At 32.6% G+C, this 16,702-nt stretch overlaps 1 protein-coding gene across 1 annotated transcript in view; it reads left to right on the top strand.

Moving 5' to 3' along the window:
* LOC142326793 (inactive pancreatic lipase-related protein 1-like) overlaps positions 1 to 16,702 on the top strand; it is a 97,325-nt gene that overhangs the window by 75,650 nt on the left and 4,973 nt on the right. Inside the window, exons 3-7 of the mRNA XM_075369508.1 lie at positions 6,076 to 6,238; positions 7,757 to 7,905; positions 8,143 to 8,397; positions 10,817 to 11,008; positions 16,334 to 16,502. Coding sequence (XP_075225623.1) covers positions 6,076 to 6,238; positions 7,757 to 7,905; positions 8,143 to 8,397; positions 10,817 to 11,008; positions 16,334 to 16,502 — 928 coding nt within the window. The remainder of the gene's footprint in view (positions 1 to 6,075; positions 6,239 to 7,756; positions 7,906 to 8,142; positions 8,398 to 10,816; positions 11,009 to 16,333; positions 16,503 to 16,702) is intronic.

Below are 16,702 nucleotides of genomic sequence, written 5' to 3'. Positions count from 1 at the left end.
TTGCGTACGACTGTATCCCCTATCGAAGGAGGCCAAAATTTAACAGAAGTTAAAAATTATGGTGACGAGTATCTTTGCTTAGTTTCATAAGCTGTTAGTGATCCATTTTGGAAATTTATAAGAAAAACTCTGAAAAAATAAGCTAATTATATTTTCAAATCTAATTTCGATCGAATTAAAATTTCAGTATTGTAAAAAACTCATAATATTACTGCTGTATCGAATTTCAAGCGCGTACGATGCCTCCACAAAAAGATAAGAAAAGTTAAAATTATGATAGATGTCCCCCCTCATTGTCCAATTAAGTTAGAAATTTAATGACATCAGCCCCATGTATACAAGAAATATTTGAGCGAAATTTGATGTCCAAACAGTCAGAAAATATTTATCAAAATCCAGACTAACATACATGTACAAACATACTACATACAAACTCAAACACGACTTAATGGCTATTTTTTTTTATTACTTTTAAGTCCATAATGGATCACTTTAGTTCATTTTTTTTTTTTGGCAAGTTCTTTCTTTTCTTGCTGATTTGTTGTTTTTCAGCTTTTCTTTTTTGACAGTAATTTCTAAAGGTTTCAAATCTTCTTGCCCTTTCTTGTTCAGAGTACACCCGGCTTATTGTTTTCTTGGGTTTTGATAGGAATCTTGTTTCTTTATTTTTTAATTTCTCATAGTTTGCGGTTTTCGTTTTTAGGTTTTCACGGGTTATGTCTAATTCCTCCATTTCTTTCTGTACTTCGTATAACCAGTTCGGTCTGCTTTTCTTGTTCCAGAAAAGTTCGATTGTCCGTCTGATAAGTCTGGTCTCATCCATTCTTAAAATATGTCCTAGAAAGGAAATTCTTTTCTTTCTAAATTTATTAGTTGTGGGGATGATATTTTTGTAAATCTCTTCGTTTGGAATAATTCTCCCGTCTTTTTTAATGTTTTTCCCGATGCATCGTCGTAGAATCTGTCTTTCAATCTTTTCCAGTTTGTCGGTAAACCTTGTCTGGTACGATCCAAATATGGTTTCGCATCCGTAAAGTATTTCTGGTTGGATAACTGAGTTATAATGTCTTATTTTTGTGTTTATGGACATGCATTTTTTGTTATAGATGTTTTTATTGTGGCTTTGATGAGTTTATTTATTCTTTCATTCCAGTTTGGATTTTCTTGGAGGTTGTGCGTGGTTGCGAGGTTGAAACGTATCCTTAAAAACCAATTACTTCGAGTCTTCGACAACCTTGCATGGGTTTTTTCTTTCAGACTGTATTTAAAGCGAGAAAACAAGTTAAAATCTGCTTGTCCTCGATTGAAAGACATATACATTATGTTGTGCAGGTACTTAAGACTCTAGTACTAGATCGTGGATACCGGTGTTCTTTGGTGATTTTTTTTTCTTTTTAATCCTTATTAACCATCCCGGGGGTAACCGGCATCACTTTTCAGTATTACCTCAAGTTACACCCGGTGTGACGTGGAAGCAGATTGACCCACCCTAGCTTGGCCATATTCTTAGGCCCCCATCGGGGTCTTTGGTGATTGGGTTTCAATTAACCACACATCTCAGGAATGGTCGACCTGAGACTGTACAAGACTACACATCATTTACACACATACACATCATCCTCTGAAGTATTATCTGAACGGTAATTACCGGAGGCTAAACAGGAAAAAGAAAGAAAGATACTTAAGACTAGTAGAGTAACAGACTTCATTGTGGTTAGACGTGTTGTCGTTACACTCTTTGTTTTTAGTGTTTATTACTGGGTGGTTGTTGTTTTTTTTTTTTGGATTTGTAGATTGGAACATGCGATGAAAATTTTACTGGACACATTTTGCTATTCTGATTGATTTTTGGTTAACTAACTGTTCATAGTGATTTTTAAGTGTTCAAACTTACTTTCATATGCAATAAGAACGATAGTTGGTTATATTACTGTTGTGCAAGTTTCTGCAACTGTATAGAAGAGACAAACAAGGACTTGGAAAATTTTTCGCTTCTTCTAGAGAACTAAATTATTCCAAGTCCTGCGACCAGTTACAAGGGGGAATACCTTTTCCCGTTTCTCCTCTCCCCCTTCCACCAATCCCAAAAATCTCCCGGATCGGATAAATCCGGGAGACTTCCCCGACTCTCTCAACCCTTCTTCCCCCAAATTTTTGAACCCATTTTTGCGGGATATCTTTCCTTGACCCACCAATTTTTTTTTGGGACTACCAAAATTTTTTATACTCTTTTTACATTTTACCAACCCCTACCCTCCGAACACCCTCTTGACTCCCCCGAAATTTATCGAGTGGGTACTCTAATTGTGAGGAATTGTGCCTAGAACAAGGAATTAACATAGGATGAGATGTAGGTCCATCTCTATAGAAGAGGGAGCCAAACAGAGCTCGGTGAGAGCCGGTGGACTCCCGACACCGCCGCCGCAGACGTCAGTGGACTTGAAGGGAAAGAAAGGGTGCAGTCAGGTCTTGTCGGACACCAGGTTGGTCTAGTGGTGAACTCGTCTTCCCAAATCAGCTGATTTGGAAGTCGAGAGTTCCAGCGTTCAAGTCCTAGTAAAGCCAGTTATTTTTACACGGATTTGAATACTAGATCGTGGATACCGGTGTTCTTTGGTGGTTGGGTTTCAATTAACCACACATCTCAGGAATGGTCGAACTGAGAATGTACAAGATTACACTTCATTTACACTCATACATATCATCCTCATTCATCCTCTGAAGTGTTATCTAAACGGTAGTTACCGGAGGTTAAACAGGAAAAAGAAAAAGGTTTTGTCGGAAGAAGATGAGCCCCTGTGGGCGGTCTGAAAGAATTTACCCACCGGTTGGGGTTGGCGATTTCGATATTGAAACAGAACTACGGTTCTAAACTGAGTAAATATATTCATGCACATGAGAAAGAGCTTACGGCTATTTTTAACGAACTTAAGAGAGTTAACAGAGATGTCACCACCACTACAAGTGGTCACACAGGTTACCCAAACCGAACCTTTTAAGGAACCGGATACGACCGACATAGTCAGGGCGGATTCGTCAGAGGAAGAGATAATAGACCTGTTACCGCGGCGATGGCCATTTGAGTGTAGTAGAGTGAACCAATTGAAGACCCTACCCACTGAATCGGGCGATATTTGCAGCTTCATCGATCTGGGGCACGCAAAGACAACTGACGAAGAGAAAAACAAAAGATGTCCACAAGCCTGGGGACATTGTTCGTGATATTACGTCAATTACGGGTGAGGACTCCGCTTCCACAGATAGATGTAAATTCAAGATCCACTATAATTCCTTGGCGGGCGATCGAGCATCAGCAGTGGTAATTTTGAGGGTGTTGAGACGAGTATTGCAGAAGCCACAGTCTCCGGTGTTTCTCCTACCTGCAGGCTATATTGGAAATCACATCAGGAGGTTATTAGTCTTTCTATTTAGAGAACGGTCTAAACCGGTGAGTCTTTTGGCGGCGGCATCGGTATACAAAATGTGAGTCACCGGCTAGGATGGCAGCTGTTGTGTCGTTCACCAGGTATAGTTGCACTAAAACTGTCTGAAGTAGTAATGGTAGGGATGTACATAACACCGAACTGTGACCTGATGGTATATGATGAGTTTTTGAGCTTCATGAAGTTGTAACCAGGTCTTCAAAGAAAATTATAATAATGGGAGATTTTAACAGCAAGTTGGTAATAACGGGTAGTTCCTACACCAACCCTAGAAGCGAAATATTGTCGGATTTCGTTCAGTCGGTCGGGTTATATTGTCTTAATGATAATACCCCGACGTTTGAGACAAGAGGGCATTCTTCCGTGCTGGATCTCATCATACTAGATGGTCCTTGGAATCATGACTATGCTCGTGGACCGCGAGTGATAATTTCGCGTCTTTACTGACAATTGACGATCCGGCGTTTCTCTTGATGTTGATGCAACTGCAGATTGATGTGATTGTGGCGAATGTTTCGAGTAAGATTGCTGACGAACGCCAATCATCGCCTGAAATGTTACAGACATTAATTGATAGCGAAATGTCGAAGATACCGCCACAAGACAGGAATTTTAGGCCAGCTGACTGGTGGTCCGTCAAAATTTCCGAGCTCAGACGGGTTTTTCAGAAGAATAAGCGTAGAAAACAAAGGCTGCGGCCGATCGGCGAGGTTGCGTACGAGGTAGCTGAACAAGCTTACCTGGCAAGCAGAAGACTGTTGTATTACGAAATAAAATGTGCAAAATGAGAAAAGTGGCGTGAGTTGTGCCAGGACTTAGACGAGGGCCCGTGGGGGCGGGCGTATCAGATAGCCATAAGGCGCTCTGGCCAACGTCTGCCCGTTCTCAAGGAGGAGCAAGAAACACGACAGATTGATAAGCTTTTCCCCTGCCAGGAACAGGAAGTTACTGACGTTATCGAATGTGATACCAGAAGATACACTCTGGAGAAAGTTACAGAGGCAACATTAAAGTTAAAAAATAAAAAGAGTCCGGGACCGGACGGAGTCCCTGCAGTCATCCTCAAGGGCCTAATAGCTAAAGTGCCGTGGCAAATAGTTGACATAGAAAACTATGGAAAGGAAGATATTCCAACTTGTTGGAAGGAGGCCAGGGTGGTTTTCCTCCCAAAGGAGGAGTGGTACATAGAAGACACGCGGTTTGCCAGTGCTTATTCTTTTAGCTGTCAAGAATGCCTGAGGGTTCCTGCCGTGGAATGTGATAATGTTATCCCTCAGAGACAAGGGTATCAGCCCATACTTAAGAAGGTAGTGCAAGAGTATCTCAGCGACAGGTGGGCGGCAGCGGACACGGAGAGAAGACCCCCTCCGATTTCAAATACATGGCGGCAAAGCAATTGTTATGGCTTATCGTCTATGACGAAATATTAAGACTGAGGTTGCTGGAGGGCACTGTGACCATCGCGTTTGCGGATGATCTCGTGGTTATGGTTGGAGGCTAGAATGAGAAGGAAATAACAGACCGAGGTAATGAGGTGCTGGCCTTGATTGGTGCCTGGATGGCCGATAATGGCAATCGGTGCATTGCCATTACAGATGAGAAATACGGTAAAATACTTGGGAGTTGCGCTTGACAAACGACTCCGATTTAGTGAGCATTTGTTGGAGCGTTGTGAGAAAACCGAGAGGACGATAAAATCCTTAAACTTGACAATGACATCGCGTACCGCGCTTAGGAACGGCTTAAAGGTCAGGCCTGGTTTCCTTTCTCGACAGTTTGAGGCAGGCAAAGTAATGACCGAGACTCGGTCTCTGGGTGGGGGCCCGGAAACAACATAGTCGGGCCCGGTTACTCCCACTTGGAGATTAGAGGCAAGCACAAAAAATGATCCAACCAGGGAGGCTGACCTGCCATGCCAGACTTACTGCCGGTGGGTGGGGAGGCCCCCTTAGAGTTACAAGGACACTCTCCTGGGCTGAGTAGTACTTCACTGTTTATCCATCCCAGGGGAGTATGAGTGAAAAAAGTACTTAAGACTAGTATAAAAAGATGTTCTAGCGAAATTTTTTATAACATTAATTTCATCAAAACGATGCATTTTCAGATCTATATGGAGAATACTATGCAAAATTTTCATTGTTTCCTCTAAATTTATTTTTAAAACCACGCTTGTTGTTTTTATTTATTACGCCGACTGGCGTTGATGTCATTAATACTATTCCAACCTTTAAAGCATTCGAAGCTTTAAATCAATTTTATTTTATTTATTTAAAAAAATTTTAATGACATCGAACTTCTAAACAAAAAATTCTTCTAAACTAAGAACAGTCTAACATCTAAGTTAATTACAATTTAAAAAAATAAATTACATATAAGAAATCTACTGAAAAACTAATCCTTTACTAATTATAATGGCTAATTAAATACTTAATGAGAGATTGTAGTTTGAAAAATGAATTAAAAGTTTCTGTAAAAACAAATGGAGAAAGTTTCTCCATTTGATCATGAGAAAGTCCCAAACTCAAATAAAAAAATTGTAGTAAATACATATTTTACTTTTAAATTATTACACTCACTACTATAAAGGTTATATATACATTTTAATATGACTATTTTTTTTTTCATTAATCAGGAGTTGTAACCGAAAATCAACAGACAGAAGCTTTAGATCCCTCCCTAGATGACAATGAACTGGCTCAAGTAACTGGTGTCAGAGATCTCTTCAATACAACATCTTGCGTTGATCCACCATTTCAATGCCCTCACAAAAGAATTAACTTCTATTTATATACAAGGTTTGATTATTTATTTATATTATTATTACTTTCTAAATTTTATACATTAATTCTACTATAATAATAATAATATTATTATTTATTTTAATGTGACTGTCATTGTTAATACAGATTTTTATTTTTCCTTCTTAACAAAGTAGACACCAGACAACATAACTTTTCACACACACACGAAATTCACAAAAATATATACTTACTGCCAAATTTCACAAAAATTTCTTGGATCTCATAGTCACTAAACATTCACATATATATATTTATTCAACAATTACAGCAAACAAATCAACTTTTCTACACAATTTCACAAAAAAATTTTATTTTCATTTAAAAATTTGTGTTGAAATAGACAGTAAACTTTAGGTGATTTTTAAAGAATTACATCTTTGAACGATAGAAAATTTTAATTATTTGATGTATGATTGCAATTTAACCAAGAGAAGATGTAAAGAAAAATGTATATATAATTCTACTGTTATGTGTGGTTGTACTCATAAATGCTTAACCACATAACATTATAATTGATAGTTATTGTTATTTTTTCTAAGAAAAAAAATGTATTAAAATTTTACAGTTTGTGATTTGTATACCAGACATATGGAAGCAAAAAATAGATTTTGGAGACAAAGAAACATTTTAAATACACACTGATGAATTAAGATTTCCAAGATTAAACCATTAAACATAATTCAACTTTGTTGAATTATTTAAATTAAAAAAATAAAATAAAATTGATAATTAACTATTTTTATAAGTTTTTCTATATTAATGTTACTAACTTTCATCTAAAATTGTTCATTTTAGATTTTTTCCATCATTATGTAAAGGATATCGATCCTTTATCAATAAAATGTAAGTTGCTTTTTGGTTGAAATTATTCATCACACAAAGTATAATATTGCATTTGCAAACTTAAGACACAATTTATGTTTTTTTTATTTTACCTTTTCTGAATATTAACATCTATTTTACCCTTTTTTTTTTAATAGTAATTTCATTTTTCTAATCATTTTACTAATATTTACTTATTAAATTTATTTTAAACCATTTTTTACACTTTAAAAGTTTATTGCTATAAGGATTAATTTACTTAAGTTCATTTTATTCTATTTCGCTAAGGAGGTTAAATTCTAGGACACGGCATTAATTTTTAAAAAGATGAACATAAGTGTTTTGTTTTCACAAAATAAATTAATTTAAAATAGGAATCAATCATATGTTGGTGCATGTACCTACCTCATGGCACTGCAGTACATACAACTTAATTTATTTTTAAACTTGGCCAAGGAACAGAAGTGAAAATGTATTTCACTTCACAGTAGGAGTAAAATGTATGATAAGTATTTTATTCACAATTTTTAAATCAATCACGTGTTTTTTTATACAGTTATTTTATACACTTATACAAATGCTTCTTGTTTATGTAATACATCCTTTATTTCAAGAGTAGATGTTTCAGATCAGGTGTAATATGATCAATATTTCTTTATTATAAATTATTGTATTTTGTTTTTTTTTCAGGTACACACAACAGAATCCTGAACTTCTTGATACAACAGATCCTGATTCACTTTATGCAACACACTGGAATTCAGCGCACTCAACTAAAGTGATAATTCATGGATTCCAAGGTGGAAGAAACTTTGCACCTAGTACTGATCTTCGTGATGGTATGTACACAATACTTATCCTTTATTTTGTTAGATATCATTTCCTTAACTCAAAATGCCTTAAAACTGCTGCTCTAAACAAGCTTTTTCCATAACCTTTCCAGATAAATGCTGAGGTACTTCCTTTTAGTTATCTTAAAATAGCACACCATTCTTGATGTAATTTATAAAGTGTAAAACTATGTTACGATTCATATAAAAATTTTTGATTAAAGTAATTTTTATTTTTATTAACAGCTTACTTCAAGAGAGGTGATTATAACATAATAATTGTTGATTATTCTACACTTGTACGACTGCCATGCCTAAGCCAAATAGAATGGTCTCCACGATTTTGTGCACAATGTATTGCACAAATGATTGAATATTTAGCAATTCATCCCAGAGGTGTGCAGCCGGACAGTCTTCATCTTATGGGATACAGTATTGGAGCTCATATAGCTGGACTTACTGCCAATTTTGTTAAAACTGGAAAAATAGGACGAATTACAGGTAAATATATAATTATAACATTAAAAAATAAATTTGGATGCTAGGAAAGGTAACAAAAATTGTAATTAACACAACCATAAATACGCACGCGCACATTAATATCATAGAGAAATAAGCATTTGTTTTGACTTGCTTGAAAAATTGGTCTCAAATAGTTTTAAAAATACATAGTAAAATCTAATTTTAAAAAATTTTAAAAAATCATTTTATTTTTGATAAAAAATAAAAAATCTAATTTTAAAAACTCTACATGAATAAAAAAAAACACAAGAAATTATTTACCCATTTAAAATCAACTGGAATAATAATTAATTATTGCACGCTGATTGGTAGTTCAATTCTCATATTGGTAGTTGTACTTTGTAAATTTAGACATATTTAACAATAAAAGCATCAATCAATAGTGATGTTGGGTAAAGTTAACAAAAAACACACAGCTAGTATTTGCCAAAAGAAATTGGACTTTATTGAAAGTGTAACCCAATGAACTTATGTTATAATCATAATCTTAAAACATAACAGGAAATTATGAAATTAGCATAACTTAATAATACTTAGCATAGCAACTGAATCAACAAATGAATAATGATGTTAAATACAAAATACATGAATAAACATTTTTTGAAATACACAATGTAACAGAGCCTGAAAATAAGAGAAGATAAAACACCTTAAATTCAAATTAGATACTTAAGACATAACATCAATAGAAAGTGGAACTGGAAAACAGTTGCACTACTAACATATACTGTACTATGAAGATTAACAATGAACAGATTTCATTAGGTTAGGAAACATTAATTACAATAACTTCAGTATAGAAGGCGTTAAATCACAATATAATCACATTAAAATAAGTAATAATACAAATGGAGTTTATTTTGATAGATGAGAATTCTTGAGAATACAAAATTCACAAAGTCCTAAAACATACCAGCACATCAGGAGTAATTTGCTTTAGGTTGATTTGCGAGAAGTATGATGAATACAGTGCATAAGTAGCAAAGAACTAATCTCGGCGATCAACAAGTTGCAGAAATAAATTAAGAGTTAATTACAATAACAAATCGTAATAATTAAACATGTAAAATAGGTAAGCCACCTATCATGAATGCAATTGAGTGAATAAATGGTTTTCTTTTAACTAAACTTGAAATCGTAAGGCATAAGGTATGATGAACTGAATGTTCCACAAATTTAAATGATAAAATCACTGTTTAACGTAATAATGAAAATTGAACATGCCTGTAGCACACAAAAATATCCAGAGACGAACTCGTGAATGCAGATACATTCAGTAATCCTGGGCGTAGTCCGCACTGGTGTATCAGGAATACAGAGGTGTGATGTGGTTTAGTGGTAGAATGATGCGTAGAATCTCAGATGTGTAGTGACGAGTTTGGAGATTCTGCTTGAATGAGAATATTACCACAAAGTTTGCATGAGAGTATGGCCATAGGCGACTGCACTGGTGAAATGTTGGATCTACTCTGCCGAAAAGATGGCGAAAGAAAAAAGGGGGAAACCAGATCCAGGTAGTGGACAGGAGAGAGTGTGTGTAAAAGACAAGAGATGTGTGCATGTAGTAGTTTGGGAACGAAAGAATAACGGGTGTATGAAAAGAGTAGTCAAAAATAATTTGATAGAAGAATGGACGCGGTCACTATGGATGACGGAGGGAGTGTCGAACACGAGAACAAATAATAAAACAGGTATAAATGACAAGCCCAAAATACGAAACAAAGTGAAATTTAACATTCCTGTAACAAAACAACGGGACCCACCCTAGCTTGGAATTCATTGAAAATAACGGAAACTTTACGCTAAACGGCGTAAACAAGTGATTACCATTCTACATCAATCAGTATTTTTGCTTTATAAATCACATAGTCAGAAATCTTACATTGTTGGTGACGTAACAGTACTGGGCTGTAAAAAAACACTTGTAAAGATAGATCATCACTCTATAAGTAGGATGTATGTATAAAACATTTAAATATTTCTATTCTATAATTGATAACTTAAATTTTTTTATGAAAAAGCATAAACCAACATTGAATTTTCACCAGTATATATGAAGATATGCATTAAATAATATAATATTATAAAATTCAAATCAATGAAGGGTTTCCGTGAACCAACTGATTTAGAGGAAGACCACTAAATCAGAGCAAACATGTACTAGCTGTACAAATTCAAAATCTTCAGTATTGGTAAAGTGACAAGTGTTGATAAAAAATTACTACTCCTGAAGAAACCACAGTATGAGATAAACAATCCCAACCAAAATTCAATAACTTCATTCTTTCAATAACTTCAATTTGTCATTCAGAAGAACATTTCTTAGTTTTGATAAATTCTTATTTATTTCAAGAAATTATGCATTCAAAAATGTATTAATCTGAATTTTTTTAAATAGGACTGGATCCAACAATTATATTCTACATGGGAACAAATGCTTCTCGTGATCTGGATCCAAGCGACGCACATTTTGTAGATGTAATTCACACAGGTGCAGGAGTTTTAGGTCAATGGGGTCCAAATGGTCATGCTGACTTTTATGTCAATGGTGGCACAAGTCAACCTGGTTGTTTGTCCACTAGCATTATTAGTAAGTATTCTGTGTAGTTAATAAGGTAATATTAATTTTATTCTTAACTCTTTTTAATTCTATAAATTATTATTATTTATAATCACACTGAAAACAATAAACCACTAAATTAGATACTACATCAGATTTAAACATTATTGCAGTAAGAAAGATCTTTATTAACTTGCTGATGCATTTCCCCAATGTATATAAATTTGGTCATATTGAATCCACAGCATACTACATTAACAAAAGAGTAACTACAGAATTTCAATTTCTTGTCTTGTAATTGTTTATAACATTTCTATAACTATTCAAACTTCCTCCTAACAGATTAAGAATGATTTCAGCTGTTACCAGATTGTAAATCATTATTTAAAAAAAAGCAAGTTAACTTTTTCATTTCCAAGAACGTGAAATTTACACACTTTTCCCTTTTAGTGTATTTTCTATTCAAAAACTTCTGTTAACACAAAAATTATTGTAGCTGCTTCTTTGCATAATACAAAAGGTAACATTTTCTTCCTATTAAGGAGATTGATGATAAAAATGTACCACCTGTCTCTCTGCAATTTTTCTCATTTGGACAAAGCCATAATTAATTTTTTCCCAAAATTTCAAGAAAGAACTCCATCTAGAAATGCGATTGCGATTTTATAAAATTATCCTTATTCCAAAAATGCAAATGAAATTTTATAAAGTTATCCTTTTCCAATTCCTTACATATCAAAACCCCAGATGACATACCTTAATCTTTAAAGCTTATAGAATTTACTTTTTAAATAGTTTGTCTTCTCCTGGGTAACTGGGGATATAAATTTATTATTGCCAAAAGTTTTTCTCTCTGACTTTAATCAGAAAGTACTGAAAATCGAGTAGTTTTCCATGCATGTTGGCACCTCATCAGTTTTACTTATAATTTAAAAAATACAGCAGATTGATAAACATTTCAATGTAGTTTATTATATTACAATTTCTAAACTATAATTGTACATCATTACTAATTGTCTTAAAATAAATTACAACTCCTTTTAACAAAGGCAATGTAAATAACATTTTTATTAGCAGTAAAACATTTTTATTTCATTCTAACAAGATTTATAAAATTAACCATTTTAGAAAAGTATATTTTTATGTAATTTCAGGAAATGGTCCTTATTTAATACAGTATCATAAAATAATAAAAACTTACAACTGTGTCTCAAAATTTTGCAAAAAGATCACTAATGGGTTTCTCCAGTTAAAAGAATCCCAGAATGGTATATTTTTACCATAAATCCTCTTTGAGTCTGAGGGAGTGAAATACCTTTTTTATTTTGCATAAGCAGCAGCAACAATAATTTTAAGATTCTGCTCAAAATTACATGATAACAAAATAATAATTTATTACATTTTATAAAATATATTTACCATGGATTAATTTTGTTTAACAGTTCAGTAATCAGTAATTTAGACATACATCTCTTTTTCTTCAGCATCTTCATCATAAATAATTCTTGAAAAAACAGATCAATATTAAATTGCAGTTATACCTTTACTGTAATGATTACTTTTGTGAGTTGTTACAGTTGTCTTAAGAAACAATTCATAGAAAAGCCTACTAAATAAATGTTTATTATTTTAGAAAAATATATGTATAATTATTTTAGTTATACTAATGTAATTAATTGCATTTATATAAAATTACTAAGCACTACTGTAAAAAAATGAACTTAATAATTCAACAATAAAAACTAACAAGTTATAAAACAAATAAATTAGAATCGAGTTAGCCAATAATGGCATGATCAAAAACCTTTATTGAATTATTATACACATAAAAATGTGCTTGAAACCAGTCAAAAGAAAGAACATTTGAATAAAATTCAAATGATTATATATATGATGAATATAATGCCAGTGAAGAATGTGTCTGATCAGTACCATAAGTTTAGCTGATAATGTTACTATGGAGCAAGTACATTAATATTTGTATTATTGTTAAATTTCACTACGCTCCAAAGATTAAAGGTTCAATAAAAATTGGGTTTTGTCAGTCTGATATAATACTCATAGAACTTCAGTATATTTACAATTCATAAAATAACAAACTGTATGTTCAGCATACTTAAGTATTCTGTTTGTTAATAAATAAAAATATATAAATGTTGCGAAGATAAGTGTTTTAACTCATTAGCTGCTGATTTCCCCAATAAGGTGTTGCATTTTTTGTAACAAATTGCTTCTTGACAAAAAGGATTACACATAATATTTGTCCGAATCTTCGAATCTTATGAATGTAAAACTTGTTAAACATACAGTCGTACATAATTCATCCAGTTAGTCCCTAATGGACTTAGCATGGTTATGACTTAACAGTATAATTGACCAGTGAAGAAGGTAAAATATCGCCCCTCAGTTTTCTTACTTAACCTGGCATGGATGCTTGCTTATTGTAATATTTGAAAATAACTTGGAATTCTCAGCAGTAATCTTGTCAGGTTATTTACAACTGAAATTTTATAGCACCAAATATACTATCCATACACATGGACTATCCATATACATACACATATACTATCCATACATCATTACACATTCACAAATCATGCGGACTTTCTTACCTTTCGTCCTGTACACCATGCCACTCTATATCTTATACCTTATTCCTCTTGGTCTCTGGTAACATTTCATATTCATAGAACTTACTTGACAAATTTAAGTTTACATATACAGAGAGTTAATGTTATGTTAAATATAAGATATTCTATTCTACTATTTAGATAATAGTAGAAAAATACTATTTATTGTTTATTAAATGTTTATTATTTTACTACTTATGTTTAATTGTTTACTATTTATGTTTATTAAATGTTACATATTTAGAATATTTTAATAGCTTCGATGTGATAGAAGAATATAATATTTCTATTACATTGAAGTCAATGCAATAGAGGTTAAGCAAGGAAACAAAAGAAAACAATCTAGATTACTTAGAAGCCCAGACCAATTGCATCTAGTTATAAATGTATATAAACTAAGTAAGAGAAAATGATGGTGGTCAGACATATATTTTACATAAATATAATAATGTCACTTGCAATATCAGTGTGGGATTATAGATAATTACTGTTAATAAGAAATTATGTTAGAAAATAAGAAATTTAATATATATAGTTGTTGGAGGTTTATTACTCTACACATTACACAATCATTTTAATTAAATTATAAAATACATAAAATATTTCATTTACAGAGATTGTCTCTCACTTAAAAATAAAACGTAAAACGAAACACTCACATATTATTAAACTCAAAAATATATACATTATGAAATTTAAAAAAAAAGTATTATTACATTTACAGAAATAAAAAAAATTATTTCACGCTTAATGCTAAGTGTTGATCAAAATGTAACCTTGACATGTTTAGGTTAGATTTGATTCGCTGTTTTGTTGCAATTACAGCCAGTAGCTGCTTAGCAGCCGTGAAAGTAAAACTGATGAGTTGTGCTTATCATGTTTTCATTGTCATTCAAATGGGTTGAGCAGAGAATCTGCAATTAAATTTTGTCAGAAAGTTGGTGGCATGCATCTAGAGATGGTAAGAAAGATTCAAACAGGTTAAAGAATGGTGTAACTATTTCCAAGACGATCAAACATCTATTCAAAATGATGAAACTTGACAGACCTTCCAATAGAAATAATCCAAGAAAAAATTGTACAAATTTAACAGATGGTGAAAAATGATTGTCAAATAACAGTTAGAGAGCTTAAAGATAAAGAAGAAATTTCATTTGGCTCAGTGCAATTAATTTGTCCAAGACATGCTGGAATGTGCAATTAGTGATCCTGATTTTGTAAAAAAACATTGATAACCAGAGATGAAATATGTCTATGGCTATGACCCCGAGACAAAAGCACAATCATCTCATTAGGAAACTCCAAGTTCTCCATGGCAGAAGAAAGCCAGGCAATCACAAAGCAATATGAAGATCAGGCTGACAATTTTTCTTTGATTATGAAGACACAGTTCATCACATATATATGCTCCTCAAAAATAAACTGTCTGTAAAACATTGCTATCCTTCATTGGTTAATTGATGCTTTTGATGCAAGAAACATAAATTTGATGTAAGAACATATTATACATTGATATGAAAATTTATTGCAGTGCATCAGCCCATGCATGATAATTTATCCAGCGCTTCTTTGCAAAACATGGGATCAAACAACCTCAGCAGGCTCCTTACTCGGCATTCATGGCTCCCTGCAATTATTCATTCTTTCCTAAGTTTAAAATTCCACTTAAAGGAAAGACATTTGAAGGCAGAGAAGGAATCAAAGAAATATGAAATAACTTTTGGTGCTCACTAAAAATTACTTTGAAAAATGTTTCTAACTTTTGTCTTTGGGATAAGTCTTTATTACTTGGCGTAAGTCACTGAACTATAAGTAGTTTTTGTTTTTATGCATCAAGTTTGGATACCTTTGATCACACCTTACACAATCAGTTATTACATACACTAACACCACTATTCGCAGAAATAACAGAATTATACACATTGATAGGATTACAAATAAAACAGTGTGCTATTAATAAAGACACCATTGTTATTTATAAAACACTGTTTTAATTAAAAAATTTAATACCTGTATAACATGAAGTACACAGTAGCTATTTACCTTCTTTCATTCATAGTAAAAAGATATGTACAATTTAGGGATACATTCATGAAGCCTAATAAAACATTTTTATTTCTTTGCATAAAAACCATAATACCTGTGTTTAATGAGATCAAGTTTTATTAATACAGTTAATTTTTATCAATCCTTTTATGACAACTATCCACAGACTTTTAATTTGACTAATATTAAAAGAGTTATGAAACCAAACAAACCGTGACAACCTTTACCAATAATTGCTTTTACCTTTGTCCTGGATAGAGTCATCATTTTTCAATGCACCATTCATTTTAAGAGTTAAAATCTTTCATTTAAGTTGGTAAATCTATATTGAACCTGCTATATATGTGTTCTTTTTACATATAATGAAGGTAATGCATTATTTGATATAATATTTTGGTACTAATGATAAAGTTATTTTTATATAAATAAGTTTATTTAATTTGCAGTTTGCTTACATATTGGTGATTTTGTTAATTATTAATTAAAAACACTAGAATCATATTTAATAAAAAAATACATTAGCCAAGAGAAGATAAATTATTAGCGAATGAAATATTCATGACAGGTATCTTGAAAAAAACTTGGTCCCCACATCTTATATTTAAAACAGTGTCATGTTAGAGAATACTCAAAATACCATATTAGTTTATTTTAAAAATTAAATGTACCTATGTTACAGAAACATTATCCTGTGATCATACAAAAGTGACACCATACTTTATTGAGTCAATAAACACCAAAAAAGGTTTTTGGGCAGTACCATGTCCAAATAGGGTACTATATAACTTAGGAATTTGCACAACTGAGGACGCAAAATATGTTCTGATGGGAGAAGATGCATCACCTAAGTAAGTTTTCAGATATGTAAGAAATATTACCATTAATTTAAAAAAAAACTCATCTGGTAATCAATCACTTAAGTAAGGAAATTTCACCCTCTAGAATAATGTGATAGACCGCTCCACTTTAGTTACTCATATAACTGAATATTTTCTCTGTTGGTGGCAGAGCTATCTATGTTCCAATTTTTTTTTTTTTAAGAATTCAT

This window comes from Lycorma delicatula, chromosome 6 (assembly GCF_047948215.1).
Source record: "Lycorma delicatula isolate Av1 chromosome 6, ASM4794821v1, whole genome shotgun sequence".
NCBI lineage: Eukaryota > Metazoa > Arthropoda > Insecta > Hemiptera > Fulgoridae > Lycorma > Lycorma delicatula.
Note: the sequence above shows the minus strand (reverse complement) of the source record. Positions and strands in the feature narration are given on the sequence as shown.